Source organism: Lonchura striata, chromosome 1, assembly GCF_046129695.1.
Source record: "Lonchura striata isolate bLonStr1 chromosome 1, bLonStr1.mat, whole genome shotgun sequence".
Taxonomy (NCBI): Eukaryota; Metazoa; Chordata; class Aves; order Passeriformes; family Estrildidae; genus Lonchura; species Lonchura striata.
The window spans coordinates 37,396,999-37,413,377 of NC_134603.1; the positions used below are offsets into that span (position 1 = coordinate 37,396,999).

Consider the following 16,379-nt stretch of genomic DNA (forward strand, 5'->3'; position numbering starts at 1 on the left):
TAGTCAGCAGGAGTAATCAAACTATCTAGGTTTGTAAATATACTACTTTTTACAGTTAATTTTCCTTGTTTTATTTGGAGGGGCTATTCTTCCTGTTTTGCGCAGTCAAACTTTCTTTTCAGCCTTTAAAACCTGACAGTAATATATTTGATTTAAACTCTGAGCTATTATCACATAACATACTATACTGTAGCATCCAAGTTCATGCTGTACTTTATCTGTCCAGCAAGATAAAGCTATTCTAGCCACATACTAGAGATCAGCAACAACTCATCATAAGAGACATATCTAGTAATCAAAGATAGCAAGCAAAGAGATAAGGAAAAGAGCCACACTACCGACAAAAGATACAGATACCATAGGTATGCATATAGTGACACCAGTCTTTCCAGTACCAAATTCAGTGAAGTTTTTTAGTGTGGTTTAAGGAGGAAACAAAGCCTACAGAAATATATTCACCACCTATCTCATTAGACTTTAATTCTAAGACCAGTAGCCAGTTTCAATCAAATCTAACAGAAACAGGAAACCTGCATTGAGTTTTGTCACAAAATGAGTTGTGGCCAACTGATGGCACTCAGATTAATATCCCAAACAAGGCAGCAATTCCAACAGCCTAAGCCAGTTGCTAGTGCTGCTGTCTCTACTTATCCTACAGTATGCTCCTGTCCATTTCTCCACACAGCTTAGATGTGTTTCAGTCATGTGCAGGGCTAGCATGCTAATCTGACAAGGGGAGTGACAAAGCAAACAGAAATGGCTTAATGCAGGGTCAGACAAGTGTAAGAGTTAGTTCAAATGAGGGAAAAGAAATGCAGCAGAGCCAGCAGATCAATGACAGAGCTGCATGGAACTGTAATCCAAGGCAGCATTTGCCTTACTAGATTTCTTTAGCTTTCTGGCTTATGATGGCAAACTGTCAGAACACAAGCAGCTTTGAAGCAGGTATAAATTCTGTTCCTAAAAAATTAGTTAACCTAAGAGAAGTGGAGGAGTGAAGGAAAGCACTGCAGGTAAAAAAGAAACAGAGAAAGGTGGGGTATGGGAGCTGTAGGGACAGAACACAAAACTGTACAAAACTTTAAAATATTAATAATTCTACTCAGAGAACAGCTCTTGTCCCAGCCGGTGAGCGAGCCTACCAGGGGAGAGACTACACAAGATCTGCTGTTTGCAAACAGAGATGGGCTGGTGGGAGATGTGGTGGCAGGAGGCCATCTGAGGTATGGTGACAGTGAAATTACAGAATTTTCAATATTTTGTGAAATAAGGAGGGGCATCAATAAAACTTTCACACTGGACTTCCCAAGGGCAGATTGTTGGCCTGTTCAAGAGACTTATTCAGAGAGTTCCTTGGGAAGCAGCCCTTAAAAAGAAAGGAGTCCAGGAAGGACAAACATGGTTCAAAACAGAAATCTTGAAGGCACAGGAACAGACTGTCCCTATGTGCTGAAAGATGAGCCAACAAGGAAAACAACCAGCCTGGATGAGTAAGGCGCTCTTGAAGTAACTAAGGAATAAAAAGAGGACGTATCACTTTTGGAAGGAGGGTCAGGTATCTCTGGAAATGCTTAAGGGAATTGCTAGGTCATGTAGGAAAAAATTAGAGAGGCAAAAGTCCAGACAGAACTCAATCTGGCCACTTCTCTAAAGGACAATAAAAATATTTTAAAAAATACATCATGGCAAAAGCAAGGACAAGGACAACCTCCAATCTCTATTAGATGCAAGAGGGAATTTAGTAACTAAAGATGAGGAAAAGGTAGAGGTACTTAACACCTTCTTTGCCTTAATTTTCAACAGAAAGACAGATTGTCCACAGGACAACTGTTCTCCTGGGCTGGTAGATGGTGTCAGGGAGCAGAGTAGTGCCCCTACTATCCAGGATGAAGCAGTCAAAGACCTGCTGAGCCATTAAGATGCTCACAAATCTATGGGACTATATGGGATCCATCCCAGAGTGATGAAGGAGGTGGCAGATGAGCTTGCAAAGCTGCTCTCCATCATTTACCATCAGTCCTAGCTCAGCTGGGAGGTCCCAGATGACTGGAAGCTGGCCAGCATGACATCCATCCACAGGAGAGTTGGAAAGGAGGATCTAGGAAACTACAGGCCAGTCAACCTGACCTCGGTGCCCAGCAGGATTATGGAACAGATCATACTGAGCGCCACACAGCACCTACAGGAGAGCCAGGGGATCAGACCCAGCCAGCATGGATTTAGGATAGGCAGGCTGTGCTTGACCAACATGATCTCCTTCTATGACCAGGTGACCCACTTGGTGGATGTGGGAAAGGCTGTGGATGCTGTCTACCTACAATTCAGCAAGGCCTTTGACACTGTCTCCCACAGCGCTCTCCTGGAAAATCTGGTAGCCTACAGCTTTGACAGATGCTCTCTTCACTGGGTTAATCACTGGCTGGATGGCTGGGACCAGAAGAGTGGTGGTGAACAGGGCCACATCCAGTCACTAGTGGTGTCCCCCAGAGATCAGTGATGGAGTCAGTCCTGTTTAATATCTTCACTGATGATCTGGATGAGGGGATGACTCCACTATCACCAAATCTGCAGATGACACTATGCTGGGAGTATGTGCCAATCTGTTGGTGGGTAGGAGGGCTCTGCAAATGGACCTAGAACAGTTGGAGAGGTGAGCAGAGTCCAGTAAGATGAAGTTTAACAAGTCCAACTGCCGAGTCCCACATTTTGGCCACAAAATCCTCTGCAGCGTTACAGCCTGGGCATGGTGTGGCTGGACAGTGCCCAGGTGGAAAAGGACCCAGGGGTACTGGTTGACAGCCAGCTGAACATGAGCCAGCAGTGTGCCCTGGTGACCAAGAAGGCCAACAGCATTCTGGTCTGTATCAGGAATAGTGTGGCCAGCAGGAGCAGGGAGGTCATGCTTCCCCTGTATTCAGCCCTAGTGAGGCCACACCTTGAGTGCTGTGTCCAGTTCTGGGCCCCTCACTTTAGGAAGGATGTTGAGTTGCTCAAGCACATCCAGAGGAGAGCAACAAGGCTGGTGAGGGGTTGGAACACAAGCTCTGTGAAGAATGGCTGAGGGAGCTGGGACTGTTTAGCCTGGAAATAGGAGGCTCAGGGGAGACCTTATCACTCTCTACAACTCCCTGAAAGGTGGTCGTAGTCAGATGGGATTCTTTCTCCAGGCAACCACTGACAGAATGTGAGGACACAATCTTAAGCTGCATCAGGGGAAGTTTAGGTTAGATGTCTGAAAAAAATTCTTTACTGAGTGACTGTGCAATGGAATTGTCTGCCCAGGGAGGTGGTGGAGTGTCACTATCCCTGGATGTGCTGAAAAAGACTGGACACAGCACTCAGTTTAGTTGATGAGAAGGTGTTTGGTTAGGTCATAGGCTGGTCTTGATCATCTCAAAGGTCTTTTCCAACCTAGGTGATTATGTGAATAGTTTATATACACAGATAACTTTTATATCACCAATGAAATAAAATTGCCCCATTGGAGAATATAATCACCACCTCACTTACAGAAAACCTGTATGTCACACCAGAAACAGCTTTTGTCATTAACCTTGCAAAGTGATTTCAGTTCCAATGGATAGACCAAAACCTTAAACCAATCCAATCTGCACCAATCTTACAAGTGTTTGAATAGTATTTCAAAATCTAATCAACAAAGTGACATTTGATTATTGCAGCACCAGGTATTCCAGCACTAATTCTCACATAACAATCTGATATTTCTTCTCCTTCGAATGCTGGTGACCAAGTCAGTTGAATTGAGCATACAAACACCAGCCTCAGCAGAGTGAAGATGACAGACAAGCACAGCCTCTTTGATGCAGGCCCTGTCTCGTACTGGCACAAGATGACGGCACCTCTAGTCACTCCTCCATAGCAGTCCTTTTAGGAGCAGACTGATAGGCTCACATAGAGAAACAGAATAACTAACTAGCTTCTCTTTAATGCCATTCCTGCTAGTTCAGAACCTTCCAACAAAAACCCCCATCTGAAAGCCTCTAAGTTTTGTACTGCTGTTGACTGAAATAGAGGTTTCATTTTAATTTTATGGTTTTAAGATATTGCACTTTTGTATCACAAAAGTTCTTATATAAACAGTTTTGTAGCCCAATCACTTCCAGGGCTTGCACTGACTCCTCTGTCATAGACAGTAACATGTATCAGAGACAGGAGCTGTATATGAATGCCTGAGTAGTTTACCACCTTGTAACATAAACAGATGCTGTGCAGGGAGCTAATTCTATACATGCAGGTGGTTTAAAGTAACTACACCAGCTAACTAAGAACAGAGTGGCTGCTTACCAGGTATCTTGTTCACTTAGCACTGTAAATCTTACACCTGAAATGAGGCAGACACTGTGATAAGTAGCTGAGAACATCTTGATGACAGTTAATTGCAGAGTACAAAAGGGATAGATTCAGTTATTCTTCATTTTATTCTTCATTTAGCTTCAGATAAACCACCCCAGAAAAAAGAATCTAGTGGTTTCATATGAGAGAGCTTGGATAGACTTCAACAGCCACAGTAACAACCACTAGTTTAGGAACAAATGAAAACAATGTGTTACATGCTCAGAGGGAAGGTAGCTTGCTTCTTTGCAAGCGCCTGTTTTAGGATCCCTTCATTGCTTCTTAGCACTCAAACAATTATGGGAGTAGAGCTTGTGCTACAGTAATTTTTCCCTCCAGCTCTAAATTCTGAACCAGCAGACTGAGTTGATTCTCTAAATTCCTCTACCTCCCTTAACAGCTTCCTCTTAATCTGGGTGCTACAGTCAGTTTCCTTAGACAAGGCATTGCCAGAACTTTACTGTTGTCCACTCTGGCCCAGCTTCAACAAAGCCTTTCTTATATACCTGTGTTTATTTCACCCTTCTCACTCATAGACAACAAGCTACACCAAGAAATGGATCCAGCACAGTACCACTCATCCAAAACACCATATATGCATCAGACTAGGGCTACAGAAGACAGAGAAAAGGGAATGGTTATTGTTTTCACTAATAGGCTGCACTTGTGGCACTTAAAAAAAAAAGAACAGGTAATGATACAGCTGAGCCAGTCTTTGGCTAAGAGAGCTGACTTGCTTCTTTCTCCCTTTCCTGATTCCCTGTGAATAGGGCAAAGAAAGTTCAGTTACTATCTGCAGAGTCAGGTGTGTACTACTGAATATGAGGAAAACTTCCAGGCTTTTCTTACCTCTAGAGAAAACTCAGTGTTCCTTCCACTGATGTTTGCCTTGAAAAGCTGACCTGGTTCAAAACTAAAAATGGGTCCAATAAAAAGGGTAAGGGGACGATAAGTTTCCTTACTCACTCACCTAAGCACCAGTATAGCCCAAGAAAGGTGACAGAGGAAAAGAACTAGAGTAGTAGTCCTCTCAACTGTAGAATAAAAACTGAATGCTAAAGAAAAATCTATGTTAATCTGCCTGCTCTCTCTGGTGAGTAGACTCACTCCTTCCCACACAGCTCCACCTCCTTACCCAAAAGGGTGCTTGCACTCTTTTAAACATACCTACTATTTGTTTAGTTTTGTTTTTCAAATCATCTTTGTGAGCTGAGCTGGCTCTCTGAAGGATCACAGAAGCAGTGATGCTGAGAGCTAAGAAGCAGCAGAGCTCATAGTTGAGACAAGAAGCGGTAACAAGGTCTACTCATTTTGGCAGCAGATAAACCCTGGATTAATTCAACAGTCTCATAGAAATGTTTTTCTTGTACTTGATGGTGATCAGTCAGTCCACCACACACAGAGATGAAGACCTACTTCCCTTTGATATCTTGCTCTCACTAATCTTCCTAGATCCAGTTTCCTTCCATGAAAGTACTCCAGACTGTGGAAAGCACAGCCACAAGGCCAAAACACCTGATTCAGCCACTAAGTAAAAAGCTAACCCAAAAAAAAAGTAGTTTTCTACTGCATTACTGGGTGGATCCAGAGAATGGCAGACTATCAAAGTCACCACAAGATAAGAGGAAAAGAATTCCTTCTTTCACATGTAACCAACTATGTCAGCCTGGACGCCCAAGAAACCAGTGACACAGTATCACCTGAGCTGAAACAAGCTTCCTACTTCCTTACCTTCCTTCAGAAAAACCAAACAAAATAAATCTTAAAGATAGGGTAATGCAGTTTCAAATAATGGGCAAGATAATATATGTGATTATTATAGATATACATATTATATATATAAATAGATTATTATCTAGATGATACATATAAGAACCCAGATTTTAAAACTAACTTTGATTTTAACTGGGTAATTACACATCACAAGATTCATACCTTTAACCTGGTTTATGAGATACTTTTAGTTCTTTCCAGTAGTCTGCAGAGCTTCCAGGTGTTTCATAAGCCCTTTTCTTATCACAGGCTGCAATTTGTTCTCTCTCCCCCCTTTTCAGCCATAGCAGCTTTATACATCTCTGGAAAGTGCAGTATTACCTTTTCATGGGCCTAGGCATAACACAATGTGAACCTAAAGCAAAGATTTTTCTTAACCTCTTCTCAGTCAGTTATGTCTTAGAACTCTACCATCAAATGGGAGAGCTTTATTTAAATTTATTGGAAGGACAAACTGAAACATTCCAAACTGTCACGTACAGAGCAAAGGGAGTTCACATACTAATGTAAGCATGGACAAGAACAGAAGAAAAACAACCTCCAAAATCCTTCATGCTGCCTAAATGGCTCTTTTAAAGTTGATTCAGCTTCAACATAAGCATTTTCAACAGCATATTTGAAGCCAATGATGTAATTTTTTCCTTTCTACATAACAATTAGTGCAGGCCTAAGTTAAAGGAGCTGTTCAACTTCACCATATTTCAGTTTGTATGGATTGCTCCACTGCTAACTACAAGTTTTAAAAGTAAGCAAAATTTTTTTCCAAATAAAATTAAGCTACATTTGAGTCTATAAAAAAAGCTTCATGTTCTGCATGGTCACAACCGACTTAGAAACTGCCAGCCATTCATAATAACGTGGTTTTAGATGAAATTGGAGGTGGGGTTGGGTTAGATTTTTTTGAGTGGCAAGGTGTTTGGGGTTTCTTTTAAAGAAAGTGTTAGAATTAGTACAAGTGTGCACAGCAGCAGCCTCACGAAACCATTTGTATGGACATATAGTTTGTTAATTCTAGTTAACAACTTCTAAGAGGCTAAGAGGATGCTCTTATACAACACCAATATCTGCTCTTTTGGGATTAAAGCATATTGAAAGGGTCTCAAAGCAAGCTATAAGTAGTACAGACGAGTACTCTGGTTTTCAGCACTAACAAGTCCTCAAGATATCACAGGGTATTAACACCAGCTCTGGTGAGATGAAAACCACTTTTGCCAAGAAGTACTACTATATACTTAGAGAAAATAAGGGCAAAAGACTCTGGTCATACACATTACTAGCTAATAATAGCTGCTGTTCCAAAGCAAAGTGCAAAGACCCTAGAAACATTTCACAAAGAGGACTGAAAAATAAAGTAAATTTGATTGCTTAATTTGGAAGTCTCCTAGACAAGAGAAATGGTTGACTAGACAGCTTACTTTACTCTAGAGAGTGAGAATTAGATCACCAAGCAACTGTATTTTCTTTCATCATCACCTCTTAATAACTTAGAGACACTCTTGGTCTAGGATCAGCAACTGTCTGCTGAAATTGAAAGGCAAGTGAAAGTCCATTATGCAAAAAGCTCAGAGAGTTGCTGCAGTAACGCATTAAAGAAAAGCAGGTGGACCTGCTCATGGAAAATGCAGCAACACTGACCCTAAAAAGACATTGAAATAGGCTAGAAATGACAAGTTATGTTGGTGGCAAGAAATCTGACCATTGCAAAACTGGTACTTGAGGTATCCTAAAGTTCAGGAGCATTCTAGAATTCTCTGGTGGAAACTAGCAAACATACTCTAATAGAAGAAAATCCTGGTTAATGTGTATTATTCTGAAAAAAATATTCCAGCTCTCACCTTCACAAAAATCTTGTTATCATTCCCTGTTTATTCCCACATGGTACATTGCTGATAACAAACATATAAGTAAAGAAGGTTTTATAATAATGAAGAAAAATATCTAAAAGATAAGTATAGATTTCGCCATCATACAAAGATCTAAAAGAAAAATGAGAGACTTTCAGTCACCAACTGCACAAACAGACAATTCTCATATGCCAACAATATTTATCCTACTTCACATCAAAGATCATTTTGACTTCAACTGGTGGCCAAAGGCAGATGCATAGGGAAAAGTGGATGAAGACACCAACTGCTACTGGCAATCAAAATCAAATACACCATCAACATAAAGGCAAAGGTCTCAGAGGTACAATCCTATGCTGCATGCACCACAGATGCTTCTAAGTTCATTTGCGAACTCCTATAATGCTTTGGAAATAGCCAGATCAAAGGATTTTTCCTTGTAAACTCTCACAGTAGTCACTATTCCGTAGTACTCGTATTTTTTTTCTCTTAGGATTCCATAGCTATTGTCCCACTGCTACAATATAAAAATCATACAGATTTATGGCAATGTTTTTTAGTACCTGGCATACAGCCATGTCATTTCAGGTCCCTCCCATAATAGAAAACTAACTAGATCCTAAACCAGTTCCAATTATACAGAAAACCATTTTTATATATTAAAAAATACAGTTAAGAACCAGATTAGAAGCAATCCCATGTTCATAAAGCTACCATGCCTAAAGTATCAAAAAAGAAAAGTCAGTGAATGCCAATGACCAATGAAACAGGGAATACAAAGGGACAAGAACTGCTGAGCACAAGGCAGTCTTGCACAGTCAGCCTCTGGCTGTCATTTTAAGAGACTGAGATGATCCTGAATTCCTGTGTTTAAGCAGATGAAAGCATATGGAATCAACTCAGAGAAGGCACATACAGGTGTCTTGTGTAACTCCAGGGAGGTTTCATTGGTTTGCTTATGGATCACACAACTTTGTTTTTTAGTGCTGAAAGAGGAGCTAAATGTTAACATCAGTCCTCAGCTGAGTCTCTTAGTTTTCTCCTACAGTTTGTTTACAACTAACTGCTGAGTCACCAGGCAGCTGAGGCATTTCCAAAGACTCTAAATCAAATACCAGAAACAAATTTCTCGACTGCTATGAAATCTACATGGTCTGCAAGGCCAGTGGCATATCTTCACTGGCTAGAAAACTGTGGACACCACCATGGGAACTGAAGAGGACAGTCATGATCCACTTTTAATTTCCACTGTCAGAACTTTGAGTTCAATTGCCTTCATCTGAGGAAGAGCATTAATACCTAGACTACCACCACCATCTTGGCAACTGTGCACAACATAACTTGGCTCTTGAGTACTACCTCTATTAGAACACTTAAAAGGCTCACAGGAGATCTAAAAGCAAAACCAACTTACCACTATTGACATATTCAATTCACTTCAAGAATAATGATTGCAGTAGTTTTAATTAGTTTCCTGTAGCAACTCAAGAACACAAGAATTTAAAAAAATTACTAACCAAAAAGCCAACAGCAAATTTGTGAGCTGTTTTCCTCTCTGTGTTTCCTTTCTCTTACTATTCTGATATTTGGTTCTTAAGCAGCTGCAACAACTGCAGAAATGACACATCCATTCTGTATTTCACATTTCAAGCAACTCCTCAAATTCAGGAGTGCAGCACAGACCATTACACTGAGGATGTTTCTTTGTAAAAATTTAATCAGTATACAATCAATGTACCAAAGCAACTGTAAGCTGCTGTCTACCACTTTAATGACTACAGTTTTTAGAGATGCCCCAGAACTGGCCACATGCTCTGAGACACTGCCGTTCTGAACTGTGCACTACTGTCTTGCATCACACCAGCCTGACAAACCTCTTCTTACTTCTCCTGAATTTGCACGGGTAATATCCTGTCCTGGTCTGATGAACTGTCACTCAAGTAAACACTCAACAAAAATCAGAATTATCATCTACAGCCTAAGGTTTCCAACATGGTCATTACAACTGCGATGTATTTCTAATAATTAACTTGTACTACAGCTGCTGCTGCAGAACCTAAAAAGGCTTTCAGAGTTTAAATACACATTTAAAAAGCAGATAAAAGTCACATAGTAGTTGCACCCACTCTATTTAACAACCTCATGTGTAATGCAACTACAAGGTATAATTATATTCCACCAACAGATAATTTGGTTCATAGGTATGAAGTACAATTATGAAGGCATCCCTCAGAATAGCACCTAAAAAACCAGGTGTGTCATCAAACTTATTAAAGAAGGCATTTAGACAGGTATGAGGAAAACAGCAAGGAAAACACACAATACACAGGCACAATGGTTAACTAAGTCAGCTACCTTGCCCTGACAACAGTTTGATTGAAGTATGCTACTTCCATCCATGCTAGGTGGAAGAAGCATAAAATGTATTAGCAAAGGGTCTTCAAGCAGCAACTCCTACCAGCATATGGCTATGCCAACAGCATTTGTAAGCATTATTACTTATCACGCAGCAGCCAGTTACAAATGGAATGGAGTAAGTTTTTGAGAAATGTTCAACGCTAGGTCGGATGGAGCCTTAAGCAAGGTGGTCTAATGGGAGGTGTCCCTGCCCACAGCAGGGGGGGTTTGTGACTAGATCATCTCTAAGCCCCAGTCTAACCCCTTGACAGTCTATGATTCAGTATGTTTTTAAGAAGTAACAAGAAACATCTGGAAAAGCAGTGGTGTGTGTACATACATACACATAAAAAAAGAAGTCCCTTTAAATTAGACTGGAAGAGCCAGGGCTTTTAATTCTTCTTTGACAGCGTGTCTTCACACAGTTTGTTACAGAGCTCCAGCCCAGACTGGAAAGAGCATCCTTGCAGCCTGAGCTGAAGGTAACTCGCAGCAATGAGACAGAAACTCATCACAAAACTGCGAGGACGAGTGTGGCCTCGCTACCACAAGGCTGCAAACCACGGGCACTACCCAGATCTAAGTTTCGTTGTGACAGCGCCTTCCTCCTCTCCGCCGGCCCGCTCTGCTGCCGCAGCCGGGGCCGTGACACAGCCGGCGCTGCCCCGCGGCCCGCCAGCCGGGCCCGGAGGCGGCTGCCAGCGGCCCAAGGCCGTGGGAGACAAGGCCGAGGCCGCGGGCGGGGCCCGGCGCAGAGGCGGGGGGAGACGCCGCCTCTTCCTCGCGCGGAGCCACCACGTCGGCGGCACTGCCAACACTGCGGAAATGGGCGCGGGGAGCCGGGCCTTCCTCCCCGCCTCCCGCCCCGCTCCGGCGCGGGCTCACCCACCTGTGTCTCCGATGATGATGTACTTGAAGAGGTACGCGTAGGCCATGGCCGCTCCCGGGCTGCCGCTCCCGGGCTGTCCCGCTTTCGCTCCGGCGTGACGCTCGCGCTCGCCGCCCGGGCTCGCGCTGCGGAGAGGCGGAAACGGCTAACGGCCCCCGGGCGGCGCCTCGCCCGCTCGCTCCCTCCTACCTCCGCCCCCGCGCCGCCGCTGGCGGAGGGGCTCTGCTCGCTCGGGCCTGCTGTCCGCCCTCCCTCGCTCCCTCCCGCCGCGGCCCCGCAGGCGCCGGGAAAGCCAGAACGCGGCGGCGGCGGCGAGAACAATAAACAGGCGCCGAGCGGCCCGCGGACCCTCCGGCGACGTCAGCGCCCGCCCCCTGACGCCGCCCCGCCTCCGACCCGGAAATGCTGAGGCGCGAGGCCGCTCCCGCCGCGCGCGGGGCGGAGCCTCGGCCCCCGCCCCGCGGGACTGAGGGCGGCGGCGGCTGCGGTGCGGCGCCGCGCGGAGCTGCCGTCCCTGAATCCCGAATCCATCCCGCCGGGAAAGATCTCTGGGGTCATCGCGGCCACCCGTGACCAAACACCACCATGTCAACTAGACCGGGGTGCTGAGTGCCACATCTAGTCTTTCCAGGGACGGTGACTGCACCAAGTCCCTTGGCAGCCCACGTCAATGTCTAAGCACCCTTTCCCTGAAAGAGTTCTTCCTCATCTCCAGCCTAAATCTCCCCTGTCACAGTTTGAGAGTATGTTCTCTCATACTGTCGCTGGTCGCCTGGGAGAAGCAGCCGACCCTCACCTGGTTGTAACCTCCTTTCAGGGAGTTGTAAAGAGTGATGTCACCCCTGAGCCTCTTTTTGTCCAAGCTAAACCCCAGCTCCCTTGGCCGCTCCTCACGGGATTGGTAGTCCAGACTCGTCCTTCCTTGGACTAGCTCCAGCACCTCAATGTCCTTTATAAATCGAGATGGCCCAAAGCATAAACCCTCTGAGAATAGCCAGCAACGAGCTGTTTGGTACGAGTTTATCTTCATCCCATGAGTGAGTTCTGGCTTGGAAGGGTTTTTTCCCTTTCTGTTTCTGTCTTTCCTCACTGAACTGAAAGCAACGAACTAGGGGAGTAACCTAAATTCACAACTGGTGTTTAGGACTTAGAGTTCACACGGGATTGGTGAGCTGGAAGAGGCTTCAAGGTCTTCCGTAGTCTCAGCTGCTTCATGAAGTGTCCGGTGTACCCTGGCCTTTGGACATAAAACAGTCAAAGGCAGCTTGGCTGACATATCACATCCACACTGAGGCTACAACAGATGCCTGGCAAGGGTAAATGTGGTAGGGCACTCCAGTCAGATCATACTGACAATGTTTTGGGATTTCCTTCAGCTCAGCTGTGTGGGCTGGTGGTACTGTTCAAGAGTCATTGGCACATTCTTCATACAAACTGACATTTTACTCCCCTTCTGGCTGTCTGGTAGAATGTGAGTAAAAGGTGTCTGTCTTTTAACTTTATAGAGGTTTTTATTTGTGGTTAACAGCTTGGACAACATTGACCTACATGGCTTCTAAAAGGTGTGCCTCTGACTTACTTGTAAAAACCTTCAATAAAGCTGATTGTGCCAAATCCTGCTGTCATATTTCATGACCTGAAACACAAAATTAAGTTGTTGGTTTTTTTTAATTCCTGTCTACTGTGGATGTGCAAATGCCCCCCTGCCAAACAACACCAGGAAGTGGAAGGAGCTCCTTTATATATTATAAACATATCTACCTTTTCCAAATGAAAAATTCTGACTGCTTGTCAGATGTTTGCCTACTATTTTTTTTCCTCCTCTGGACTTCTAATTTTCCCAACACTGTTTATTAAGTGTAGAGCCCAAAACAGCAGTTCTCACATGTCTCTAACCAGCCTCATCACCTCAAAACTAGTAAACGAGTATCTCCAGTCTTGCCCCTCTCTGAACGTGGGTTTTTTTTTTAATCTACAACATCTGAATTTAATTTTTGATACCAGATCCCTATTCTAGATAGTTACTACTCAAGTGTATCCATACATTTGGTATGTCTTTATTAGCACTGTTTTTTCCCTTGCTAAATTTCAATAGTTTAGCAAAAATATTTGAATTTTTTTTCTTTTTATATTATCTCTGCCATTTTGTTACCCAGACCATTCATGACAATATTGAATAGGTCTTGCATGGACAGGACAGAACATCGAGAAAGTGGCATGTGAAATTTTCTCATAGTTTGAAAACCTCTCCATGCTGAAAAGAGCCATTTCTCTATTATTTTATTTGCAAGTAGTTTCAATACACATTTTTGTTAATAAACAATTCCTAGCCAGAATGAATTTTTTCAGAGAAGCAGGTTTTTGCCTTGCTTCCTATGAAAGTTAGGCTTCTGTTTTCACATATCCCTGTGCGTCTCTCTTTCTTGCCCTAATAATGATCATGAAATCTGGCATCTGGCAATGGAGCAGGGTACCTCAGCTGAAGGAAAGGCTGCAGTTGGGGTCAGCTGTCAAACCCAATCAAAAATTCACACTAAAACATGTCTTCTCAAGTGCTTCCTCAGCAGCTAAGCCCTTCAGCTGGCATTCAAGCTGTTGGCATGGGTTTGTGTGACCTCAACCACTGGAGACAAAGCTGTAGGAGATCAGGCCATAAGCAGATAAGATCTCATCCTGTATAAGTAAAGGTTGCTGCTTCTAGGGATGGGGCAGCTCTGTTCCTCATAATCTCCCTTGTTCTGGCACTGTCAGAGTCATCTGCTGAATAGGAGAAGTGGCTAAGCTTTCATTTTTCCATATTAGCTTTCAGGAAAAATCATCTTGGGTCCCTCAGCCACACCAACAAACTAAATAACCTCATCAGTTGGATCCCCTCTCTGCCCAGCCATCACTGCTCCCAAAAGATCCTGTGGTTGTGAGGGCTAAAGTTTACTCTATGCGATCAGTCATACAGACAGGTATCAACTCTCAGGATGAGCTCTCTCCTGTAGCTGCCTCCCCTGTGACTGGCAGGATGAAGTAGAACTGTGTGAGATTTTGTGTCCTTCACCTTCCCTTCAGAGCTCTGTTTTTGTTCATGACAAAGTCTCCATTAGTACTGTTGGGGATTCCTACATAATTGAGCCCCAAAAGGTATTACTCTGAGGGTTGGTCAAGTCTTGGCAATCTGTCCTCAACATCAAACATGAGTTCAAATGTGTTTGATGGTGACAGACTTTTTAATAGGGACTGTAGCAATAGGATAAGGGATAATGGTTTTAAACTAAGAGAAGGCAGATTTAGACTAGACATGTGGAAGAAATTTTTTTTAGCATGAGATTGTTGCTTGTTGCAGAGGTTTGGGCTCAATGGTCTTTGAAGGTTCTTTCCAGCCCAAACTATTTTATCATTGTATGAGTGCATGATTCTATGATTCTGTTTACCTCGCTAATGGGATTTGGTCTCATAGTTCCCAAATTTTGCCATCTGCCAGACTTCTAGACAAGCCAGATTGGCCTGATGCAATTGAATGAGATCTAGTAAGAAAAGGGAATTCTGTTTTGTAGAACTGAGATTTGCTGATGGGGAGAAAATACAGACAGTGCAGAATGCCCAGTGAGATGGAAGGTGCTTTAACATCACGGCTGAACTGACAGTTGACAGGTGGGTCAGTTCAGAGGGAAGGCAGCTCTACCTGTTTGTGCTTTGGCAGCCTGGTGAGCCAGCCAGTAACCAGCTTGCAGGTGACTCACATGGCAGGGCAGTGCCCCACTGGCTTCAGTGGCTGTCAGCTTGGGCCAACAGCTGTACCATGGACAGATAACCTGGCCTCTGCTGGTTGGCCAGGCAGCCAAGCTGCTCTGTGGAGTACTTCAGTCATTTGTGCTGGTTAGGGATAGTTGGGATAGTTATTGCATCAGTGTTAGGGATAGTTTTTGAATCAGTGTTTGGTAGAGGCTTGCAAGGATAATGTGCAAGAATTTGTTGCTTATGCTATCACATGGTAAGTACAAGCTAATTTGCTGCTGGAGAAGAGACTGTTCCTAACTTACTGAATGTTATCTGCTTTTCTACAAATCTGAGATGCCTCCAACTAGAGATTAATATAAAATTGATTTTTCTCCAAGTTATGTGTACCATATATCATGTTAAGTACTAATAAGAGGTATGCAAATAGCTACTGTAATAATTTTAATTTTTTTTACTTCTCACCTGCTAAATTTACTTTTTTCAGAGAAATTAATATCTTCTTTTGTTAAGCATTAATACTTGATAGAAGGCTTCAATGTAATCAGACTCACTTATTAAAAAAAATATTAGCCAGTTGATAAAAAAGAAGCATTGGTAATTCAGTATTGAAGAAATGCAGAGGATTGTTTTTCTTTACTTTTTTTCTTGTTAATATTATCATGACTGCTCATCTGTAATGATTTTACATCATGTGATGAAATATTTCACTATGATGACTGTGTCAGGATAATATTCTGGTAAATATGGGAAAGTTTCTGGATACATTTTGGAAAACTGTAACTTGCTGGGGTTTTTTGTGTCACTTATTTTTTTCCTGAATTTTCCACTTAGTAAACTCACTTGGGGTTTATAGAAAAGCCTTAGGCTTTGCAGGATCCTTACCACTAAAAGTACTATTTAGGAAAGAGGCTTGGAGTCATCCAAGGCTCGACATACTCTCCAGAGCAAAGTAATAGACTGGAATTTTTCAATGGAAATTAAAACACAAAAACAGAACTCTGGCATAATATTTGAATACAATCACTTTAATTATATTTTGTACAGTTGTATCATTTAACTGTTAGAAGTAAATCTCTACCTCCACTTCAGTCTAGCTTAAATTTTTTAAATAATTCAGTTGTATGGTTAAATTTTCTATACAGATGCTGAGTAGGAAATGTTATTTTCTGGTGCCTGTCATTTAACTTGTCTGCATTTACTTTTTCTGAACATTAGGTGTATGCTATAATTTTTCTTATTTGTGAATTTTAAGATTAGATTTGTATAATACTTAAGAAACAAGTCAATATGCAGTATATTTTATTTATTATAAATTTTGAGAATGGGACCCCACTTCATATGGAAATAAGTATAGAGAGCAGATCCTGCAAGAAGACAAATAAAGCTAAATCTCA

General features: G+C 42.7%; 1 protein-coding gene across 1 annotated transcript in view; it reads right to left on the bottom strand.

Annotated features, from left to right (window-relative positions):
- RAB2A (RAB2A, member RAS oncogene family) overlaps nt 1-11,624 on the bottom strand; it is a 43,272-nt gene extending 31,648 nt beyond the window's left edge. The window contains exon 1 of the mRNA XM_021555658.3: nt 11,257-11,624. Within this exon, the coding sequence (XP_021411333.1) occupies nt 11,257-11,302 (46 nt within the window). The 5' untranslated portion in view covers nt 11,303-11,624. The remainder of the gene's footprint in view (nt 1-11,256) is intronic.
- Nucleotides 11,625-16,379: the final 4,755 nt, after the last annotated feature.